The sequence below is a fragment of the Pollachius pollachius genome, assembly GCF_949987615.1.
Source record: "Pollachius pollachius genome assembly, chromosome: 5".
NCBI lineage: Eukaryota > Metazoa > Chordata > Actinopteri > Gadiformes > Gadidae > Pollachius > Pollachius pollachius.
The window spans coordinates 15,225,283-15,250,117 of NC_136938.1; the positions used below are offsets into that span (position 1 = coordinate 15,225,283).

At 41.6% G+C, this 24,835-nt stretch overlaps 1 protein-coding gene across 3 annotated transcripts in view; it reads right to left on the reverse strand.

Moving 5' to 3' along the window:
• neo1a (neogenin 1a) overlaps positions 1 to 16,543 on the reverse strand; it is a 148,353-nt gene extending 131,810 nt beyond the window's left edge. For all 3 annotated transcript variants that reach the window (XM_079736418.1, XM_079736417.1, XM_079736416.1), the window contains exon 1: positions 15,944 to 16,543. In XM_079736418.1, coding sequence (XP_079592544.1) covers positions 15,944 to 16,034 — 91 coding nt within the window. In that variant the 5' untranslated portion in view covers positions 16,035 to 16,543. The remainder of the gene's footprint in view (positions 1 to 15,943) is intronic.
• Between the last annotated feature and the right edge of the window lie 8,292 nt (positions 16,544 to 24,835).

The window sequence follows — 24,835 nt, forward strand, 5'->3', positions numbered from 1 at the left end:
TCATTCAGAGGAGCCATTTCTCCTACCAAAGCAGAGAAGGCAGGGGAGAGGGAAGAGGATGGCAGATTAACCAGCAGGACGCACACGGTCCACAGACCTGTGAGGAGGTGAATTACAGCGAGCCGTTTGAGATGGGAGAACAAAATGCGGTCAATAGTAATACGACTCGTCGACTCATCGCGGCAGCACTACCTCTACATAAACATAAGTATTCATTGTATCGAGGCAGCCAAGTATTTATTAAATTGTATCTTGCTCCTATGGCTTTACTTCAGCATTGTGTGCATATATTCCTGGATAGTCTGGCTTTTAGCATATTATGGTTATATTTATGCCATTGTGTTGCATTACACAATAATGTGTGCTTCCTACTGATCAAATCAATAAAATGAAGCTGTAACTGAGGAACTGAAATTATAATTTTCACATACACTACAGGTGCATCCCAATATAATAGTCATTGTTTATTGTTAGCTACATTAGTCTCTTTAGCAAACCAGCTCGAAAACAAACAAGTGCAATGCTAGATTGGTGACTGGAATAAAGTAGCAATGTAATCGAGTGTGTAAGAGCATTTAAAATCAACATTAAAATGACCAACGTGGTACAAATACAAAGAAAAAAAATCTCTTTACGGGAGCAGCCATTTTTGTTGAGAGTGTCATCACTGAACTCGGTTTACTCTCAGAAATCTGAGGGGGCTCGAATTGGAATAGAATAGATTCAGTGGAAATCAGTGGCGAGACCCAGCCCTAATGGAGAAGCACAGAATCCAAGTTGCTTGAGTTCCAGTGTGAAGTTTCCACAGTTAGTGATGATTTGGGGAGCCCTGTCATCTTGTGGTGTTGGTCCACTGTGTTTGAGTCCAAAGTCAACGCAGCCATCTACCAGGACGTTTTAGAGCACTTCATCCTTCCTTCTGCTGACGAGCTTCATGAAGATGCTGATTGCATTTTCCAGCAGGGCATGGCACCTTCCCACACTGCCAAAAGTACCAATACCTGGTTTAATGACCATAGGAATACCATGCTTGATTGGCCAGCACACTGACCAGATCGGAACCCCATAGAAATGTTACGGGGTATTGTCAAGAGGTAGCTGGGCTTCCATAACAGCTCAGCAGGGCCAAAGGCTGGTCGACTCCATGCCACGCTGCATTGATGCAGTTATTCATGTACAAGGAGCCCCAACCAAGTACTGATTGCATACGAGAAAATACTTTTCAGAAGGCCGACATTTACGAATTAAAATATTTTTTTGCAATATTCGAATATTCTGAGATACTGAATTTTGTATTTTCATGAGCTGTAAGCCATAATCATCAAGATGAACATAAATGAAAGGCTTGAAATTTTTCACTTTGGGTGGAATTAATCTATATAAAATATGAGTTGCACTTTTTTTAAATTGAATTATTGAAACTAATTATCTTTTCCAAAATATTCAAATTCATTGAGATGCACCTGTATGTCACTTTGATCAGCTTTCATGAATCTGAAGACTTAATGGAAATGGCTGTAAGGATGCTCATTGACGACTGTATCTATGTACTAGCAAAGAAATGGCAGTTGTGGAAGAGTTGTTGATTTTCAATAGTATAACGTGCCAGCTGGCTGTGGGCTATACCTATAAACAAGCTTAAAAACACGGAGGACGGAGCTACTGACACTTGACGACTGAAATTGAACAATAGACGACCACACAACCGCTCAGACCTATTTTGGCTAATGCACAAGAAAGGCCTCCGCTCCGTATCCTCTCATCTCCTGAGACAAATAGCGATGAATGTGCTCAGCTGCCTCCGAACCGGAGTTGACGTTGGGTCTGGTCCGTGTCCCACGACAATGTTGAGGAGCATATGGCACCCAACAAATCCAATATGAATGTAAATGAAGAAACAGAAATTAAAAAAACAACATCTGAGGGATCCGGAGAATAAAGATAAAAGGGAAAGCATAAAATTCTCACTTGAGAGATACAAGAGCCGAATTGAGACACATTTGTGTAACTTATTTTTAATCCAACTCCACATGTCACAGTGTGGAATTGGATTTAATATAACTTTAACATCACCTTCTCCCTTAATATGGTAGGAACCTAAGGAAAACTGTCTTTTCAAAAACAAGACAACACTGACCTGAGCATGGTAATCTTTATCTGAATAGTAATCTACGCTCAATTATACAGGGACACTGCATGATGAATTCCTTCACATATTACTTGGCTATGAATAACGTTGAATTACCCATGAGCAAATTTGCAAGGTCAAACCTGGAACATAATTTAGCTTACCTATTCATTTATTTTTTCGCCATATTGAGTGCTCAACCTGATAACGGTATAATTTATAAACACTGCTTTTCATCCTGCTTGTTGGAAATGTTATTTAGCTTGTAAATAATCCTCTGGCTAGGGGTAAAAGACAGAGCGATTCCCGCCATTTCTATTTACACATCTTTTCAATGTCAAAAAGCATCCAACAGCCTCCCTTATCCTCGCACGATGGCCTTTCTCTATATTAAAGAGTGTCAGAGGGGATCGATAGAACGACAGGGAAACAGATCGCTTCAGGGATATGTGGTGGAGCAAGAAGGTGGAGGAAGCTCTTCAACGAATGGGGGAGGGGTCAGAGTGACGCAAATTCTGGCAGACCAAGCGACCCACTTGTAAAGCCTGATGCCCTTCCCTCATCATGCTGATGAGGGAGGGTACACGCATTAAAATAACTGCAACACATTTTTAATCACAAAGTACCGATCTGTTAATAGCGATATACTGATCTGAACCTCACTGTATCCTCAAGGCCCATTACAACAAAGTCAACAATACTTTCTCATTGCCAAATGAGAATGTGCTGAGCGTAAACAAGTCTATTAGAGCTGAGGCCATTAGCATAGAATGCTTGTATTTTACCCTTCTTTGCATCTGAACGATTAAGCAATGAGAGGTTTGACCATCAAAAGTATGGATGATGCCTGGGAAAACGCAATCCGAGCAAAGGACTCTAAAGCCTGTGTAGACGGAAAGACAGATTTCTGTCTGCACTGTCCATCAGTCTCAGCCAAAGCACCATCTTACCACTTAGTGGCATTACTGGTCATCATATAATGCTAAGAGCTGCATTTAGGTGCGGTCTGACGCAGAGCAGATCACACACACATTTAGACCGGATTGAAGTATAATCATAGAGGAATTGAAACGCTGCAGGGATGTAGAAGTGTCAAAGCACTTTTTTATTTAATGTGAGCGATGATAATGCCGTCAACCCGGAGTCCAGCTGTTAACCCCTGACCCCATGTCTTTCATTGATTATGTATGACTTATTTTTTTTAGTTGTGCTTCAGGGGCAGCTACCACGGTTAGCAACAGCGGAATCAGACCTGGCCCAGTTTGTGGCACTAAGACAAAGGAAAACTTGACGCGTAGCGGCGCCTCGGTTTGGCCGGAAATATACTATCCGGCTCCCAACCCCCCGGGAGGCTGGGACGGCTGAAGAGGAATACACACAGAAACACCCACTGGCTCACAACACTATTATGACTCCTGCCATGAAGAAAACTGCTAAAAAAAAAAAAAGAAAACACTGGCTGGTACTATCAGCAGGATTCAGCTTTCAACAAAAAAAAAAGTGTAATGCCTAAACAGGGAGCCTTGAACGTATATGTTTATATAAAGCAGTTGTCTATCCACAAAAACATTTGCTGTGAATAGTGGACCTTTCAAAACAATAGAAATATGAAAAAGTTGCAGAAAAACGGCTAAACATAAACATATTCTAACTGTGCTTGGAATTTAAACTTTTACTGGGTTGACAGGTTCATCTTGAGGGATGAATATAATCTTGAATAGAAATGTTAGCCCATGGAATGAAAAAGGGGACGAATTTGTAAGGTTCTGAAAATAAATATAATCTAATGAACCAATATATTAAGTATTGTTGTTCCACTATTGCAGAATTTTTACATGGATTAAGAAGCTTAGTGATAAAAAAAAAATCTATTCCACCTTGAAATGCACCAACTCAACTTTCAAGCTGAAAATCCATAGTAAGGATTAAAGCATACAAGGAAGCCTTCCTCAAAAGCAATTTACCTTAAATACCCAACGCATTACCCAAAAATACTGTTTCTTAAACATATCACAGATTTGGATTTTCAATGCAGCACCAATAAGCACTCAGAAATAGACCATTTCAACACGGTGGTGAAGGGAAAACAAAAGGAAGCTCTCCTTTTCACGTCCCAGAGATGGGTTGGGTCTGGATGGCTATGGGTCTGAAGGGGCTTAGCCCTGGGAGCCGAGGGCTGAGTGCTCCATGTGTGGCAGAGCTGTATGCAGACCTGCTATGGGTCTGCATATGTCTCACAGATGAAACGGTGTGGGAGTGGGCCAGATGCAGGAGCCACGGTGGGGGTGGAGAGAGCAAGAAAGTGATAAAGAGCGGAATGGGGGGACGGGCAGCCGAGGGAGTCTTTAGGGGCCATGTTGGGGTGGGGTTGGGCATGGTGGGGTGAGTGTTGGGGGGGGAGCAAGAGCAAAACATGGAGAGTGCTGTATATTTTATTAATGGTCCCTCGCTTTATGGAGAAAGAGATCTAATGCGGCCGTCAAGGTTGTGGCGCGTGCGTAATGAGCAAAGACAGATTCCCATATTTCATGTTCCAGCCTTCTTTACTCTACACATCCTCTATTAGGCAGGCTCCTTCCCTCTAGGAACAGGAAGATACCTCCTTGCAGGGCAGACGTAGGTTAGCCCAGGTTGTGTGGACTAGCCACGGTGAACAAAGGGACAGAGGACATGACAAGAGGTACTAGTTGCATTTAGAATCAAAACAATATATCTATAATCTACAACCTTCGGATCTGGTCAGAGAGTGAGGTTTTCTGTAAATACGGTTAAAAAACAAAAAAGGGTCAGACTATTTTGCCTTCACTTGCAGTGTGAAATGATTAACTAACCAACCTTGAATCAGCCACTAATAAGCAGATGAGTTGGGAAGAATGTGTTGCTAAAAATAAACAGGGTGTGAATATATATAATTTAAGTGTGTCACTGCCCACATGCACATGTAAGGTTTGCTTTGTTCTGCTATCATATATGTAATGTTCCACGTCCGGCATACCACATGTCAGTGGGAGGAGAATAGTAATAATAGTGTGAAGTAAACACCCCAATATACCTCCGGGCATCACAGAGGAAAACAATGAGGCATGACGGGGAAAAAACCTATAGAGGCAAATAGAAAGTACCCAACTTACATGGTGAGCTCTTCATTAAATTTTTTTTAAAAAAGTGACAAAAAGGAACACAAAGGCCACAAAAACAACAAAAGACTACCTCCCTAGCAGATGAGGCGGGCCAAATCACCATATCACCGTGGCCAATCTGATACAATTACACTGAGCGAGGTGTTTTGGTAGCAGCGGTGATGGGGAAGGAGGGTCGACAGAGAATGATGAATACAACATCAGAGGGAGTCGTGATAAACAGTATGCAGGGACGCTCCCCACCAAAGCGGGGGGAGGGCGGGCTCGGTTATTGATTGCTCTGCCTGTGCTCCAGTTATGGGGAGGACAGAGAGGAGGAGGGGAGACAAGGGGATGTATGAAGGGAGGGCTGATGAAGAATTGATGTGAGGTTTGCCCGTAAGGCAGCCGTCGGTTAGAACCGTGCGCCCCATGAGAGCACACCAACAGGCCTCTTATTGCACATTGGTCATCACCACACCACCGCTGCCACTACAAAGACCATTACCGTATGAATGCCGTCATTACTGCTGCTGCGCTTCTCCACCGCCCATCCCCTTGAAATAATAAACACAAACACACCTGGTGCAACAATGCTTCTGGGGCTGATTGAAATTCCGTCAGGGGAGGGGGCTTGACGCCACAGGCCCAGACAGTGATCGGGCAGAGGGATGGGGTGACTAGGGGGGGGTGGCCCGCTGGGGCCCAATAAAAAGGAGATGCTAAATCACTTAACAACCGCTAAATTAGTTGCCTGGGAACATGGCGGGATGTGGAGGAATCCAAGGGAAGGGCACCAAAGCGGCATAATCGGCAGCTCCCCGTCGTAGTTTAAAGCGCATCACCAGCGGCTATACGGAGGAGGACAGAGGATACCTCCGCCCTCCTCTTGAGCTCATTCTGCGGTGAACACAAAGCGTTGCAGAGAGGGAATACCTCATTGGACCCCCAATTGTATTATGCACGAGTTTTAAACCCAACACCAGCGATACAAGCCCGAAGCAGAAATGGCATTAGTCTACGTCACCTCTGTCCTTAGGAGATGACCTTGCCACTCTCTCCCCAAATATCTGAAAAATCTATTCACATGGTTACTTTGGGAGTAGAGACGGGGTATGCAGCAGCCTGAGCATTTTTTTTTTCCATTAGAGAAGGAGGGGGTTTACTGCAGATTCATGATTTTCTTTTTCTTTTTGATATGCTGGTTGATCCCAGGTAGGATCGACATTTTGGATGAATATACCAGCAGAATAGCCACCGTTGAGATTGGGCTACTGGAATTAATCTGTGAAAATCGGCAATGCCAACCTGATTACTTCTTGTTTAATCTGTGTGTGAACCCAATTTCAATTATACTAAGCTCCGAATGTGGACCAGAAAGCCACTGATCCGTTAACCCAAAATGAAGGTGGGATAAAGGCAAAATGCAATTTTCATTCCTAGCATTTCATTTCCACTCATTAATACACAACTTCAAGAATTTAAGGTTAATAAAGACACAAACGCACACATCAACCCCCACACAGTAAAGGTTTACTACAAAGTTTAGTAGGATTTATATTTTAAATAACTATATTCAAATATCAATATTCACAGACTACAGGTTAATTCCAGCTCAAGTGGAATCCACGTACGTTCCAAGGGCAAACCAACTCAACTTTCCTCTGAAGGTGTTTACTTATACAATACTGTAGGTGTTTACTTATGCAATACAATGTTGGTAAGTCGAGTGTGCATACCACAAAGACAAATGAGGATGTCACAACCAGGTATGCTAAGTAAACGCCACGTAATTAAGAATGCTTGCAGAATGCTCCATAATGCACAGAGTGTGCAATATTCCTCTGTGGTCTAACATTGAATCTTTACAGAAAGTAAAGACATTCAATGATTTTCTATATTTGGACCATATTGTCTGTAGATCAAACAAGATAAGCAGAATGAACTGTTTTGAATGTAATAATGTAATAATTCCAAAATCAATTAGATCCTATCCAAAAGCAATGCAAAAAAAACCACAAAAGATATAAAACAATTGACTTGAATATGCCTTCCTCCAACCTTCTTTTTAGCCAAGGAGAATAGTGCGTCTTTGATCCACACCGCAGCTTGGTCAATTAGGAACACAATGAGCATCCTGCACACTTGTGTGCGGGTAAATTTTACTTCCTATCTGTATTGTTGCCGGCGCTGGGCTCATTCACAGAGGCTAAAGCTGGAGAGCAGGCCCAGGCTCTATTTACTCAGTAGGAAGAGCCACGTGGCCCAGGCTCCCTGATGACTTCCTGGATTTCACCCGATTGTTTCCCCCAGGAAACCTTATCAACAATAATTGGAAATTGTTGCCGTTTTGACAAAAATAACAAGTGCCCTTTAATGTAGCAAAGTCAAGTCAAATGAAAAACTGCATCTCCTCTAATGGAAGGAGAATGGAATGTTATGGGGGGGGAATTGAGCTATAATGAAAGCTCATTTGCAGGCCCATGCATCATGTTGCACCGACACAGGGTAAACACCCAGAGCTCTCCTTCCAAGAGCTACCCGTCATAAACAATGAGCCGAGGTCAGGGCTTCCAAACCCTCAAACTAGATTAGAAAGCTATGTTGGGGAACTACCGAAAACCAGGCTGGTAAGAATGCATGCTCAACCTCTGACTTGCAAGGAATGTCTGCACACTGCCATCTCCGAAGAGCCAAGGAGTGGCTACCCCACCCCGTCTTCACTCTGAAGTCTGTGCGGTAGATGGCGGGGGAGGGGACGCTGGTGGGCTGGTGATACCATTGGCTAGCTGATGCAAGGCCATCCAATTCCTCTCTCATTAGAAACGAAAATTATAAGGATGTAACTCGCATGGGGGGGGGGGGGGGGGGGGGGGGCATGGTGTTGCTAGGCATCCAAGGCAGAGACCAGCAGGGAGCACTTGAACCCCTGACCCCCCCGGAGTGGTCGTTTGGGGCCGACAGGGGTGCGTGACACGGCCCTGGCCCAGAGACACCACCCCACCAGGCTGGGAATGCAGTGGCACCGTGGGGGGATAGAAGGGGAGGACAAAGAGGAGCCGGGGAAGAAAGGAGGCTCCATTTATCCAATGCCCACGGGGAGCTTCATCATTAGGTCCACAGTCACACAGTCACTCACAGAAAGTCTCTCACAAGCCAGTGGCAGCTAATAAAGCCCACTTCCAACAGCTTTTTCGGACGGTGTGCAAGCATAGGACATGGATGTGGAGTAAAAGAAGATAAAGGAGTTGCTTTACCTGAAGGACAAGTCACATTATCCAATATGCAAAATGTGTAGAAATGCCCAACAAAAAGCCGTTTTCATGGCTGCTTAATCAGATTAATTAGAACACACTTCCTCCACTTCATGTACACCTTACACAGCATATGGCACAAACAGACTGGAGGACAGATTTGAGAGGTGCGTGTGCGTGCGTTCGTGTCTTTTGCTCATTTTCAACAGTGCCGTCATCTATTTTATTATGTAGGGTAAGAATGTCTGTAAGTACAATGTTTGGCCTGATTTCCTTAATGCAAGCCTTTGGCAGATCAAATTGTTCTATTATTACAGAATACAGCTAGATAGACCAATAACAATACTGGTATCAGATATCGCACGACACTTCTGCCAAAAGAAAAATTAGATACCCATAGCTGTATCAAACCAGTTTTTAATCCATCATTGCAAAGCAAGTTTTCCAATTTCTTAAAATCTTTGCAACATACTGTACATTAACAGAAAATACCATAATCCTTCATCTGTATGCAACACTAGGTTGAAATACAAATGTGGTCTGAAAAGTACATTCATTGAAATTATCTTAAGAAGCCATTAGTATACCATTATCCTTCGTTCTTTCTTGATGGTATACCTCTAAATAGTTGCTTGGTAACAGATGGCCTTACATCCAAGGCACAGGATGTGATGCAGGGGCAACGGGAGTCACGCCGGGATGGGACCAAGGCGACGGAACTCAAGTAATCAGGAGTGCAGGTGCATCTGCTTTCCATCACTGGTGAGGGCCAAGCTCAAGGAAAGGTCTCCGCACCGTGGGTGATGAGGGCTGCAACTTCCCCTGATTTTCCTTCTGGTGCCTATCCTTATTTTCCTCGCTCCATAGAGCAGGGCCGAAAAAGGCACAGCTCTATCACACCACCACTTTGACATCTGCCCGTTTAGCGATTCTCACCCGTCATTTTTTTCCAATGGATAACATAGTGACGGAAAAGCCACAAGGGAAATATATTCTTTGAACAATTGAAATCTCAATTTGCAATGGGTGTGTCTTTAGGCAGACAAAGCACAAGCAGGATATCTTCTTAATTCTCTGCTATTATTTCAGCCGATTAGATATGACCGATTCGTCAGTAACCCACTAGTTTATAGAAACTTTTTTTAAACATGTTTTTATTTTATAATCAATTGATGCTATCAAACACAGCACTTGTATGCACCATATTCAACTGCAGAGATTCTGGGTAAGCAAACCGTCTAGGCAAGGCAACTTTATTTATATAGCACTTTTCATACACAAGGCAGACTCAAAGTTAACATTGTCATCGGGTCTCAAACCCTTCAAAGTTACCCACGTCAGGACCTAAAAGGAACTTGGTCCTTTCTCTGGGACTCCAACCCGATCTAAAGGAACTAAAATAAAGGCAAAGTTAAAAAGGCAATTTAGCAATAAAATAGAAAATAAAGGCAAGGTTAAAATGCAATGTATTTAAGATTTAGCAGAAAGCTAAAGCAAACATAAAAAAAGGGAAAGGAAATTATATTACATCACAGCAGCGCCTTAACAACTCCTACAACTCGTTTCACCATTTTGGCTCTTAACCTTCTTTGCTGCTTTAAACATGCTCAAGGGTTTCGGAAAATGATTCAGCAAATGGAGTAAAAAGTCAGGGGAAGCCATGAGAGAATTCCAAGGAGAATGGGTTAATTAATTAATTAATAAACTAAGCTTCAAGGAGGGGGCTGGAAAACAAACCTCCCATGCCTGAGCTATCTACACAAAATATTTGTATTAGGAAAATAATGTATGATGTTTCCTTCAGAGGCTCTTTTTTAATGCTGTCAGAACTAGTGGGTTTGTTTTCAGGTCAGAGTTGAGTATGGTGATAGCTTTGGGATAGAAACTGCTCATGAATCTTGTGGTGCGTGTTCTGATGGACCTCTTTATGGGTGACTCACGCCTGTGCAAATACCTAAACACACACACACAGATCCCTGCATAATCTGCCAAATCCACAGGGCAGGCGAGAAGATGATGGTAGGCAGCACATTTAAGCGCCGTTCACACAATCTGCTCTCTGCAATTAATCGACCATACATCCTTCAAGCACATGAGTGGACCCAACACCCTTTGATGGACTGGAGAGTTTGTTTGCCTGTATCATTTGCATAAGTGCTAGATACATACTAGGACTGTACGGTATGGACTAAAATATATATCACTGTATGATTTGAGGCATAGACGGTAACGGTATTATATCACGGTATGTTCTTTTTATCTTCTAATTTCAATATAAATGCTTCTGAAGGGGTAAAATACGGGTTAGGCAGCAAAACTGCATGGAACAAAATGCAAAATCTTTTCTCAAGTTACTCCCATCTCTGAAAAGCAATGTTTACTAGTATGGATTTCTTTCTCAACTTGCTCGCAGACCTTGCCGTATAGTTTTGGCATCTCAATTTGGATGAAGTGTGTGTGGGCAGGCAACGTGTACCTGGGATCGAGTGTTTTGACCATCTCTTTAAAGCCCTTTCTATCGACATTTTGAAAGGGAACCGTGTTCTTACAGAGGTAAACAGTGAACACGTTTGTTATCTCGTACCACCGCTAGCTTTTTTTTGTCGTAAGGACTGGCTTTGGAAAAAAGCTGCGGAAGTGATGTCTGAGATGCAGAGACAGCTTCACGCTACCAGCGTCTGCCTCGTAAGGTGTGGAATAAGAGCTTGTGAAGGGACCATTACAAAAGCATACTGCCTGAGAAGGCAGTATTGCTTTCAAATCTGTCCCTGGGAAAAGTAACGTTGCGCTGAATTGAAAAAGGAACTACGTTTCGTTACCATATGTTCAGTTGTTACGCGGAACTTTACTTTTTACATGAAGAAGTAGTTACGTAACTGTATTTACTAGTTACTTACTTTGTAACGCATTGCATACAACACTGTCTACCGGACACACCGGTCTCATCAAAATCCATTACATAGCGCCAATTCACACCGGTGTACTTTCTATACCGTTTATACCGTACACCCCTAATACATGACACATACCTTACACCAACCTAAAATCAGCTAACGAACTGAGGATCTGAGTTATCCGAGAACAGTACAGTTAGAAAGTTTTATTATTAAAAGACAATGTAGATAGAGGCTGAATATCATCAGGTCATGAACACAGTTAATCTCAGCAATCCTATGTTACAGCAGAACTATGTTATGTTACAGCAGGTTTTCAATAGCCCATGTTTAATAGACCACCTTGTATGTGACCTTGTATGTGACCTTATCCTGTGCAGCTCCCACCATTGGCGTAAGCAACTAAGCAGCTAGACGTGAAATCACAATATGCAGACTAAATGCACAACAAAAAATGGATTATGTTGAGTTTCAAGGTTTTTATACAATCTCAAAATAATAGGCCTATGTGTATAGGTGTGAGTATAAGATTGCGCGCCATGCACAAACAGTTCCTTGGCTGACTGTACTATTTCCATGAATGGCCATGAGTGTTTCCCCCAGCACTGTATGGTTAAGGCGGCCGCCTTAACAACAATAGGGCCCCCCCTTGACTACCAATGTATAAAAATATATATATTTATAAAAATATATATATTCTTTTCTTTCTTTTTTTCTAAATATTTTTCAATTATTATGCATTAACAAAGTACAAAACTCTCGTAGGGAAAGAAAACATACTTCCATCAAGTACAAAGGTACATAAAAAGGTAAATAATGCATCGGTTATACTGTTCAAAACAATAGTCGTAAAGCTTTTTGAATGGAATTGAAACGGCGGCATCATGTGGTTGTATATGCTATTGTGAACTGAAACCCTCAACTAAGACCCCTCCCCGTTCAAAACCCCACAGAAGAATATTTTTGAGGATTCTGTGTTCAAAGTTAGAAAACAGCAAGGGCTCTCGGATAACACTGAATGACTTATTTCTTCGTGGAGACCATGTCTATAACAGAAAAGAGGGAATTCAGACCAAGCAGCGGAAAACCAAATTACTATGTGGACATTTGCTTGTAGGAACAGCAGATATGCTTACAGTTTAGAGATGCAGGGACAAAAATATCTACACAAAGTGAATACACTGAAATGGTACAAATCTTAAGTAATTATGTTTACCTATATATTAAAAAAAAATAAATTAAAAGGTCAGTTTTAGGGCGTATTCACACCAGGAAAGGCCATTAGTTCACTCTCTTTGGTCCGGACCAAAACAATGTTTATTTTTTGGTTTGGTGCGGTTCCTTTTCACATTGCAATTTGCGCAATGTCTCAGAATTTGACAACAAACCCACATGTGTGCAAAGATCGATCCACCATTGGACAAAAAGTTCTGGAGCGGGGTAAAGCGTTAAATAAAAAAAGGGGGGGAGGAACTGCCGGTGAATGTAATCAGTCATGGATATCCAGCGTGATATACATTGATCTGCGGATCGTCGAACTCCTTCTCCCTCATCCTGATGTGGAATGTGTTAAATGAATCGCCATTTTTATGTGTGTTTTCCGCAGTCGGGTGAAAATGAGTCGTGGCTCAACATAAAGCAAAGAGGAGACGGACTGTCTATTGGATATTGGACCCATTCTGCCTTGTAGCAACTTCCATTTCAGAACTATTCCCAATGACAAGGGTTTAAAAGAGTAATATTTTCCATTGTTGATTCCTATAATAAGAGGGGTAGAACAATATACATTACAGAGCCAAGCCTCCAGCCAAGATAGAAGATAGGGCACATCTTTATTTTGTGAATGCCAAACCACATTGGTGCAGGCAAACATAAGCACCAGAGTTCAGCCTGACCTTCAACATCGAACAGGCATGCAACAGCAGATGTGATGCCATTTATTTACGAGGGTATTGATCTGCCTTGCCTCTCACCAATTACAAGAGATAAACTGCTGTTGTCAATTATACCAGCCACAATGCTGAAACCCAACATACTGAAAGGCTCAATTACAAATTCACATTGAAAGTGCAAAAAAAGTAATTATCTGCATTGTATCAGCATCTGTTGCCCTTCTATGTTACCTCCTGCTCTACAAACTAGACAGTAGGGAGTAAACCACTAACTTCCCGTATAAGACCATAGGACACAAGCAGCATCTCCTAATTGAGCGTCTTTCATTAGCAAAGCAGATAAATCCAAACACTTTGCTAACTGCGCAAATTAGGCATATCTATAAGGAGAAATGTTATCAGGATGTTAAGACCAATTTAAGCCTATACATACGCATGTTATCAGTAAAGAAATGCTTGTTTCATACACGCAAGAGTCAATTTGAGAGCAACCTAAAGCCCTAGTCTTAAAGTCAGCCTTTTCAGACAAGGTGATTAATCTGACTACATTCTTAACATTTTTGTTTTCTCTTTGAAGGTCCTATATTTATTTTTTTCACACACACAAACACTCACACACACACACGCACACACACACACACACACACATAGGGCTGGTGAGACCTTCTAAAAAGTCACATCAACAGCAACAAAACTGTGGAATTTGAGTCTTAAGAAAAATGGAAAAAGGATCCTGAGCGCAGAATTGAAAAACATTGTTTGTCGTTTCTTTAGCTGTGTTGCAGACAAGGTGGTCTGGATGGATAAGGCCCAGGAGAGGGGTCTGTGGGAGCAGGAAGGTCTCCGAAATGTTTACACATTTCGGAGAGTTATTTGCATTGTCCACAGGGAGATAATCAGCACACAATCAGCCTCCTGTCTGGATTACAGAGATAAAACTGGGGCCAAATGGCTTTTACACTTCTCTGGTAGAGTTGTTTATAAAGCCACACTTACTTCCCCCAAGAAAATGAGTCAATTTAACCCAAAAGAAACTTGTAACGTTTTTAAAAGAACAGTGGTACAAAATGAACAGCAGAAGCCCATCAGGGGCTGATTCCTACATGTGGCTATAGCTTTGATCATAGTCTCAATGTAAAACAAACAAAAAAAACATCACATATAAGTCTATCCAGCCAACCCCCTAGAGATAGACAAAATTAGGAACAAAGTACACACTCAGATTGAAGCTCTTTTTGTCTGCAATTTAGCAATCTTTGATGAAAGAACCCCCTGACTGGATCGCGCTCTGCATAATGACGGCCTCACAAGAAATGTGTTTTGAATAAACAGATATTCTCAGGGAAGGGGGGACCCCACAATTAGAAATTTGAGACTGCGTGTGGGTCCCGGTCCAATACTCTGGAATCAATCAGGGCTCCCAAAGGAACTCGTGGGTCCCCTTAATCTCCTGGTTTTATTACTTTCCAGTCATCCCCTTTCACCCTACCCCCATCTTACTCTTTTGTACTGATATCCAGCAATGCCAAGGAGGGGCTCTCGCTCTCTCGCTTCCCCTTCGCTTGCACCACTGCAGAGGGCTTTTCATGCAGGAGAGGGTCTTTCATAAGTCTACACACGCAAGCGGGCACAAGCTAACAGAGGCCCATCACTCAAAAGGCCTAGGTTCCACATTATAGTCCCACTACTACACAACTATTATCACGCTAGAGACTAATTTACTTCATTTTTGGACACATGCGAGGCTAAAGTTTTGCATATCCTTGTCATCATTATCGTCAACAAACGGTTCAATTATCTTTCTCCATTTTTAAGCTTTGAGTTCCTTACAAAGCACATATTTGTTCATGCATGTACCAGGCAAATATTGATGTGTGTACTACCAATGGTTGCTAGGTTTGCAGTAGGACAGAAATAGCAAAGAAGATCGGAAGTCAAATACGTGGCCCACGCAAAAAATAAACGAATATAGCAACATAAACCATACAAAGCACCTCCAATATAATTAATATTGAAATAGCTGCTCTAGCCTCAAAACATTTGGCACTCACAAATGTATTGGGTGCCGTTTATTCATCAGCTAAGCAAGTATTGACGCCCAGGTAATGAGATGTCCACTGGACTGATGATGCTTGCTTAATACTTGACACTAAGCACTAATGACTCTTCAGATAGTCTTCTCCACACATCCAAGTTCATACCTTATTTGTTTACCGTATTAAATGGCTACAATGGTTTCGAACTTGTCCGACTGAAACATTTGTCATTAAACGTTCGACACTTTCTTACAAAACCATGGGTAGAAATGGGAGTATAACCGCATTTTGGGTAGAAATGGGAGTACAACAGCATTTTGGATAGAGCAGTGGAGTAGCCTACTACAGATGCAGACAAAAGGTGTCGATAGGCAAAATGTGTTGCTCGATTGGAAAATATATTTGACTTTCAGGTCTAATACAATCACACAGCCTATTCAGTAGACCAATTTAAAACGTGTAAGATAAAAAAAAAAACGCAATTATGTGACTTGGTAAAGAGCAGCCTTATTACATTCGTGTCATTAGTCCATTATATTGTTTTATGGACTAGCTGCAGAATGGGGTACATGTTGCATTCTTAAAGGAATGCTGCACACGGTATGGATTAATGTGCTTACCTTTGTCGACATGCTTCGCCGCGGCGGACGCGGTGTAGAGAAAGGTGAGGAAGAGGAGAGAGAGGAGCGACCGTGCTCCCCGCTCGGCCATCACTTTTCAAAAATAAATATTTGCAGGCTTCAGGAACCCCGGAGCTATCCCGTTGTAAATCCTCGGCCGCCGCCTGCTATACACTCCCAAGACGAAAAGTTCAAAATCGCACCTAGGAAATGTAAAGAAACATCCGGAACCAGCTACTTTGAAAAGTGGCCGGGTGAAACATGTAGCTGGCTCACAGCTCGAAGTACGGAGAGAGAGAGAGAGAGAGAGAGAGAGAGAGAGAGAGAGAGAGAGAGAGAGAGAGAGAGAGAGAGAGAGAGAGAGAGAGAGAGAGAGAGAGAGAGAGAGAGAGGGAGAGAGAGAGAGACTGCAGGTTAGAATGTTTTCTCAACTTGGTCGAGGCTGGGGTCGAAGAAAAAAATGAAATCAATCCATTGCCACGGAGGCACGAGACGGGGAAAACAGATACGAATACGGACTACTGCACGGATTCTATATCCAGGTATCCCTCGAGTGTGTTAAAAGCAAGAATACGAACAGTTAAAAATGTATCCGTATCACAATACGGCTAACCGGAGAGAAAAAACCCACGGCAGCTACCGCTCGGGAACAGGACGCAATAGCAGCGCGTGGAAGGGCTGGATTTCTTCACGGCTACCCGGAAAACAGGGCGTGGAGTCACACGGGAAGTTTGGATCGTGGCCGACTCCGTAGGAGAAACCTAAAGTATGGCACGGATGGCCCATCTATACGTGGGCATTCACATCGGACCGTTCGATCGTTTCTAATTCCTTTAATGAGATGTATTACAGCCGTGGTTGTTATCTATGGAATAGCCCGTTAGGAAATTCAGGAGCACAGCAGGTCATTCCAGACTGTTGTGTTACGACAATTAAGAGACATTCAATAAAATAGGAAAATAAATTGTTACTGTATAATTTGTTTAAATGAAAACCTTTGACTTCAAGGGCAAATTCATTAACACCTGTAACTCAATTTTGAGCGATGACAATACCACATGGCTCAAAATCAGAAGACAGGGTTCACTTCTCCCATTTCTAGATCTAGGTTCATACAACGGTATGGCCGGAGTATCAATGACAGTATATTGAATAGAACATACATATCGAGAAATGGATATCGAGAAATTAAAACGTCAGTGAAAGAAATATGCCAACGTTTCCATTACTGTCTAAATGTCATTTTAATGCATTCATCTTTTTGATAATGTTTATGTTGTCTTACTATTAAGATAAACAGGTAGCCTATATATTGTTAATCTTCGTTAACTAACGAGAAAGGTAATACAATTACGCAAACTGTTGGTATGCCAATAGATGGCTATTCCAAGTAAATGGGACTATTCACTTAGGAGGAGCACCACCCGCTGGTTCGAGTGCTCCATAACATACTACTCAGTTCTGCCACATGGACAAACATGACAAAGCACCTCGCTACAAGGCTGAACTGCGGTTGACCCTCTGTTAACATAACGGGGATATAAAATGTTGAAAACTTTTCATGTTGAATATGCTGTATTTAGTGTGGTTTAGGATCTATTTCAGTCCAACAACGCTAGTTGATGGATCTCAGTCCAGATCAGACGGATAGGGTTTTGTTTGTTGATTAAATAACAATAATTCAACACTTGTTACAATTGTTGTAATAAAAAATATCTAAAAGTAGTGGAAAACATAATACCATGTAGGCTTTAGCTGGGCGAAATGTGTTAGCGTTTGCTGAATTTAACAAAAATACTTGGATATGCCGTTCTATTTTTCTTTGTACATTGGGGCTAATCTCATTGCTAGTGGTCTGGAATATTATATTCTATAATAATAATCATTATAGAGTTGTTATTAGAATTACAAATTTTATAGAACATAAGTGTTTTTGTACAATATTTTGTCTTGTGAAAAACCACCCTACCCCCAACTACTAAAACAATGACGTAGGCCTCCAAAAAGTTGCCTCCTTTCAGAGAGAGAAGCCTGTCTTCTCTCTCTGAAACAGTTAAGTGTTTGAAATGTATTCTATTTTATTTCAAAGCATCACAAACCCATCAGAGCCATATAAACATATTTACTCCAGCCTATGATTTATGCAATAGTAAAGCTGAAAATCTGAGATGCGAGAGAGTTTGGCCGACTAACGTCGCGAATTAAGTGATAGAAACCTTGTTTGGCTTCATGCCGTTGAGGAAATTCGATTACTGCAGGGAAAAGGGGCCTGGATTAACATGCACTTGTCGCTGCTGTTGGTATAGCATATAAAATCTTCCTAAATCTTCTGAACCCTCTTAAAGCAGGAATCTCACATACGGTTTTCCGTATACAGTATATGCTCTCATTCAATTAGAACGATACGCATAAGGTTTTATTCAGAAAATGGGGAAACTTAGAAATAATCAGTGTTGTTCACGGATGTGACTTGCTTTTCTCTGCTGGAGGGTTAACGGTGTTCTTTGTCTGGGATGGATTTTTTTGCGTTGTAAATATAGCGACATTAAAATAAATAAGGCCAAATGTCTAGGGATTGCAAAAAAACACATGGTGTTTTAACATGATTTGTGTGTGTGTGTGTGTGTGTGTGTGTGTGTGTGTGTGTGTGTGTGTGTGTGTGTGTGTGTAAAATCCTGTTATTCCTATAGCCAGATTAAGTGGCGCTGAGATTAGGGCATGCATAAAACCATCAGATGTCGCCTACGGCATTTTGTGAATCTCGGGCAGTCAGTAAGCCTTATTGGAAACATAACTATGATACTAACGCTGGTAAGGTACACATGCATTATGATGCACAAGCTGGTAAGGATCACATGATACACAAGCTAATGAGGAACCATTGAATGCAATAAAAGTATTAAAAGTAGATACATTTACTACTACATTAAAATATGATGAGCAGCATAACTATAATCCTGAAGTTATAAGGTTTGTGTGTGTGTGTGTGTGCTTGTGTGTGTGTGTGTGTGTGTGTGTGTGTGTGTGTGTGTGTGTGTGTGTGTGTGTGTGTGTGTGTGTGAGTGTGTGTGTGTGTGTTAGTGTTTGTGCTTGCATGTGCTTGTATACCTCGCACAGACTGCAGCCTATCAATCAGACGGGCTCGAGGTGCCCTCCCAGCAGCCATGGCATAGGGAGATACTTCTCAGCGTATCAGTGAGAGGCATGTCTGCATGCGCACACCCTGCCATACGTGTGCTTACACGGGTACATTTTCAGAGCTGGGACACACTTCACCTCACACATCGTCAGCATTTTCCTCAAATCCCACCATTCTACTCATACTCCTCCTCGTCCCCGCCTCCTCCTCCTTCTGCTCCTCCTTTGCCCCCACCTCTGCCTCCTTATCCTGCACCTCCTCCTATGGTGGCAGTTCACCATTACTCTAGTTACTTCTGCTGCTGATGCATCGCAGTGCAGAGGCTTTCACAAACTATGCAGCGGGATTGAATTTAGGAGGACGAGGAATAGGAGAAGGGGGAGCTGAAAGAAAGAAAGAAAGAAGTAAAAAGAAAGACAGAACAGGCAAAGGAAGTCAGGTCTCTCTCTCTCTCTCTCTCTCTCTCTCTCTCTCTCTCTCTCTCTCTCTCTCTCTCTCTCTCTCTCTCTCGCCCTTTTCAGTTCCCAAAATCGACAACGCTCCTCTTTGAAAGGTTACCATATGTCAATAGCACAGGTGTTCTTGAAATGTCAACTGTTCTCATTGAAAATAATATAAATTAAACTCATTAAACTCGACAGTGCTTGGTACTAAAGCACTTAGGCTACTTACTAAAGTACCTTAATATTCTCCTGTTTCATGGGCAGGCATGAGTGATATTTATTTTCTAATATAGGCCTATTCGATCTGGACATTATTTCAGTCTACACATTTATTGAGGTTGGATAGTGTGTAATTGAAGGAAAGCATATTTTGAACAGAGAGTTCCCTGCATAGTTTCCCCTTCTCTCAGATTTGACTCCATCTTGTGAGGATCGCATGCCTCACCAACATCCCAGCAGGAGGGTGGCGCTGGAAGACACAAGACTAACCAACTGAGCTATGTAAGCACAGGCTTCAAAACGAATGCTCAAAGGTATTTTCATCATTTTTTTCGAATTTTCGGATTTATATATATTTTTTTGCTGCCCTTTGAATTAGCCTCAAAGAGCCCTTTGAGGCTTCCCAAACCGGTGAAAATGGTTGGGGAGTAAGTGGTGCGTTTCCACCGGCGGGTGCGGATCAGTACGGTATACAAAGGTACGGCACGGTTCGCGTTTCCACCGCCAGAAGTAGGCGGGGTCCGGACTGAGCCGTGATGAGCCATAATCTCGCAGTAGGCCTACTCCTCCGTTGGGGTACTGAGACGTCTGAAAGGGTGCCAACAAGTTCGAGCGACACACGCTGTCCATTGATTGGTCGACAGAATTGTCACTTTTCTAGACAACGGAGAAAGCCACGTTTATTGAAGAAAATGTCGCGGAAATGTTTGACATCCTTCTTCGAAGTCCTACATTATTGCTCTTTGTTCATTGTGTCGCATTCTTCTTTTTCCTTGGATTTATTAGCAGGCTACACTGTGTCCGGCTGATATGAGTTCACAATGCCTACGTAGCTGACTTGACTATCGCCATCCGGCTATCGCCATCCGGCCCTACCATAAGGGTTCTGTCGGCGGTGGAAACACGAGCCGTAACTGAGCTGGGCAAAACCGCACCTTCACTACTGGGTCAAGGCGTGCTGGGCCGAAGCGCACCCGCCGGTTGAAACGTGCTACAAGTTTCATTTTGATAGTGGGTGGCCAATTTCCCCTGGCATATTCTCTCAGTTCTTATAAACCTATTCCCAGCTAATAAGTAAGCAGGCCCCTCCAGCCATAGAGGTGCAATGTAATGTTTTATCTCTGATAGATTAAAATCCTCCTATCAGTTGGATGCAGTTGTAAGCCAGGCCAAGTAAATTGCCCAGAATGACAATAAAATGAAGGGTGCCATGTTGTAATAATAGCGATGAGGGATAGATTGAAAATGGGAGGCATAATATGGAGAGCTCACACAGGGAAATAGATTCTGCAATCTGTTCTGGAATAACAGAATTGAAATAATTACAGTCTCATCAAAACTCATTTCCATTCATCTCTCGTAGTGTTAATGTTTTTTTGACCGCAGTTACAGAAATGGGACCTATCTGTTATTTTCTTGTATATAGTGTCACAAGTTAATCTTGTTGGGAAAACGGGGGATAAAACTCTAAGGCAATTGTAATATTTGTTAATGAATGAGGTCATGTAAGCATCGTGACCTCATTATAGAGGCCAAGTCCATTTATTCTTTCAAGTCACTCCTCAAAATTCACATTTTAAAAATCGCCTGCAAGGACTTCATATGAGGGTTTTTTTTGGAGCCCTTTTACTTTATTTTTATTGCCTCCTTTTTATTTATTTTTGTGAAGCTCATTGGGTCCTAGAAATGCATTACACAAGACTGATTTATTGGGGGTCTAGACAACCATTGTTATTCTACGTTTTCCTATTATTATTATTTCCCTGCCATGGGAGTCTATGGCAGCCCATAGAACGCCATGGTCAAAAGTTGTGAAATTTGGCACACTGATTCAGGACAGGCCAATGATCCCTCACAGCAAATTTGTGGTCGCTAGCTCATGAGTTCTAGCGCCACCAATAGGTCAAAGTTGGACATGCATTCATGTTTATAACTTTTGCCCATTCATCCAATATTCACAAACAAGGTATCATTTAAGCCGAATTCAACGCACCCTATGTCATCGTTTTGCGCCATGATGGAATATCCGCCATCTTGGTTTATTTCAAAATCCTTCAAAATGCATCTCCTATCACAAATGTTGTCTAATCACCTCGAAACTTGGTACAGATGATCTTCAGGCCATGCTTGACAAAAATCATTGAATCGATTTTTCAAATTCAAAAACGCTTGGCCGCAACAGCCAATCAAATTTGACCGCAAAGGCGCCAAACAGGAAGTAAGGCCTTTTCTCAGCAGCCCCTTGACATATCATAACCAAACTTGGTACATAGACCCATGACATCATGGGGACACTCAATGAATTGACATTGGACCTCTAGGGGACGCTGTAATTAATGAAGATGTGTTTTAACTCCCCTCTCTTCACATGAGTATATTCAAACTTATTTTCAATGTCTGGTGATACTGTCAGACCTCTTCATGTAGCTAATAAATTATTTCCCATGGAAACATCAGAATTTGGCCACCATGTTGAAATTTTCCAAAAATCAGTAGTACATATCCACAGGCCACAAATTCAGTCCAATCTTCATGAAACTTGCCATATATGATCTTCGGACCAAGCTTAACAAACACATCAAACAGCTTTTTCAAATTCAAAACCGTTTGGCCGTGATAGCCAATCAAACTTGATGGCAAAGCCGCCGAACAAGAAGTAAGCCTGTTCTCAGCAACTCTTTAACATATCATAGCCAGACTTAGTACATAGACTCATGACATCATTCTGGGGACACCCAAACAATTTGGTGACCTTTGACCTTAGGGGGACGTCAAACAGGAAGTGAGCTTATATCTCTGCAAGGCCTTTCAAACTTCGCTCATAGTCTTATGACCCTATCCTGATGATGCCAAAATAATTGGGCATCATGAACGCCTAGGGGGGTGTTGTTAGCAGCAAGAATATTCCAACCTTTAGAAAGCAGCTTCAATGCATTTTCATTGTGATAACCATTTGCCAATATCTTTCATTGTAGGTTCAATTACTGAGACGGTCATCATGTAGCCACCAAAACCGATTATGTCTGTCCAGCAAAATTTGTTCATGGAGTACTATTCTGCTTGACCCCCACATTGCTGCTCGCAGCTATATTTATTATTATTATTATTATTATTATTATTATCATTATCATTATCATTATCATTATCATTATTATTATTATTATTATTATTATTATTATGTAATGTATCTGTATCAATCAATCAATACCACAGCAATGAACTTGACCCTTATCATTTTGAATCAGCTAACATGACTTGCTAGTTGTACTCTCTCAACATACAGGCTGGGATTCAAGATTTCAGCATTAGCAGCAGAAGCAGAATGAAGACAGATTTAGAATGTGAAATATTCCATCAACATGACTTTTATTTTAAGTAATGTAAATAACACCTGTGCTGAATATAAGATAACCTTACAGAGTGAACTCCTCTTAAATGACGCAGCGACATTGTCAGACAGTAAAATGCAGCATTAATATACCATTGTCCATTACAATGCATTACACCAGCATGCCTGTCTTCTCTCTCTGAGAGTTATTTATTTATGTCCCATAATTAGGCCTGCCTGTGAAAGAAGTCAATTTGTTTACTCTGGTCTTTCTATCTCAATATGTCCTAAGAAAATGCCCTGGAGGACTGCTCTGCATCCAGCCATCACAGAGGCTAATCTAGTTGACAGGTTTATTTTCAGCATGATTGTTCTTTGTTTGCCCTCCTAAGAAAATGATTCAAATCCCTGCATTTAAATCCACAGCTTTGTCTACAAACTCATCTTAATTTTAGTAGAGAATAAAGAGTAATCTAAAATTTAGAGCAGTTAATAACATTGTGTTGGACAGTGGGGGTAAAATGTTTTTTTGATGGTTTGATAGCAGGTCACAAGCTTTCTTCTCACTCTGGGATGGTGTCTTCTAATCGAGACGGTTTGGAGCAAGAGAAGGGACATCAGGGATATGTATTTTTTTACTTTTAAACTGAATTAACTGGTTTCATTGGTAAGTGCATCTTCAACCAAAGATGTAATATATAACATGCTCAGCTGGTATTAGAAATGGTTAAATTGAATTATTGCCTTTTGGCATATCATGGCAAACAGTTTCCTCTCTAATTCCAAGTCTGTCATTTATTTTGTAGATACTCCCAAGGTTAACATGTAACACAAAGTAATGCTAGGCTAGTTCAGCAGGCCTCTTTGTCATTTGTAATTTGGCAAAAATAGAAATGACATGCAGATCACAAACTGTCTCTGGAACGGCCAGACCCAGCCTGATAACACATGATATCTCGCATCAGTTGTTGCTGGCAGCTTGTCCCAGCGGGCTCCTTGTTAACGGAGTATCGCATCCAAATCTGCTACTTTAACACCTCCCACCATGGGTCATTACATTGGAGAGTACAGCCCGGCGGCCAATCAGAACGCAGCAAGGCACTTTTCCTCCAATGAACGAGCAAAGCATTAGGCTAGAGGACATATAACCAGCGCCAGTAATCTGCAGGTTTGATTACAATGAATGAGGATAAGATGGAGCAATGGACACATTCTAAAGCGAGATCACCTAATCACATGGACTGCAAATTAATGGATATGGTATGATGAATAATACCACACTTTAACTACACCAGCTGCTGTATGAAGGCAGTCTTTGAGGCGAGGTGTAAGGGAAGCTCACAGTTGGCTTGAACCAAGGTTTCTAAGGTGATATATAGCAGAAATTAATTCACACAAAAAACTGTGTTAAAGTAAATTAATCCTCTGATTTGCATGCATCCTTGACAATGTATACTAAAGAGTTTTGGTATCATGCATTTCAGTGAGGTTTAAGTAAGGCATAATCATGAATAATATCAAACATGTTTCATTGATCTTAATATTATTACACATTCAATAAAACCTATTCACTTCTATGCAATAGGTTTGAAGTACTTGAGGCAAAATGACCTTGCAAAAAACATGGCTTTATGGCCATGCATACTGAATAATCCACTTCACAAAAGTTCACCTCAAGAAATTATTTTCAGTAGAATCTCACACTGCAAGTTCTGCTGCTGCTTTTAATTGGCTATCAAATACAATGACAGTTAATGTGGCGT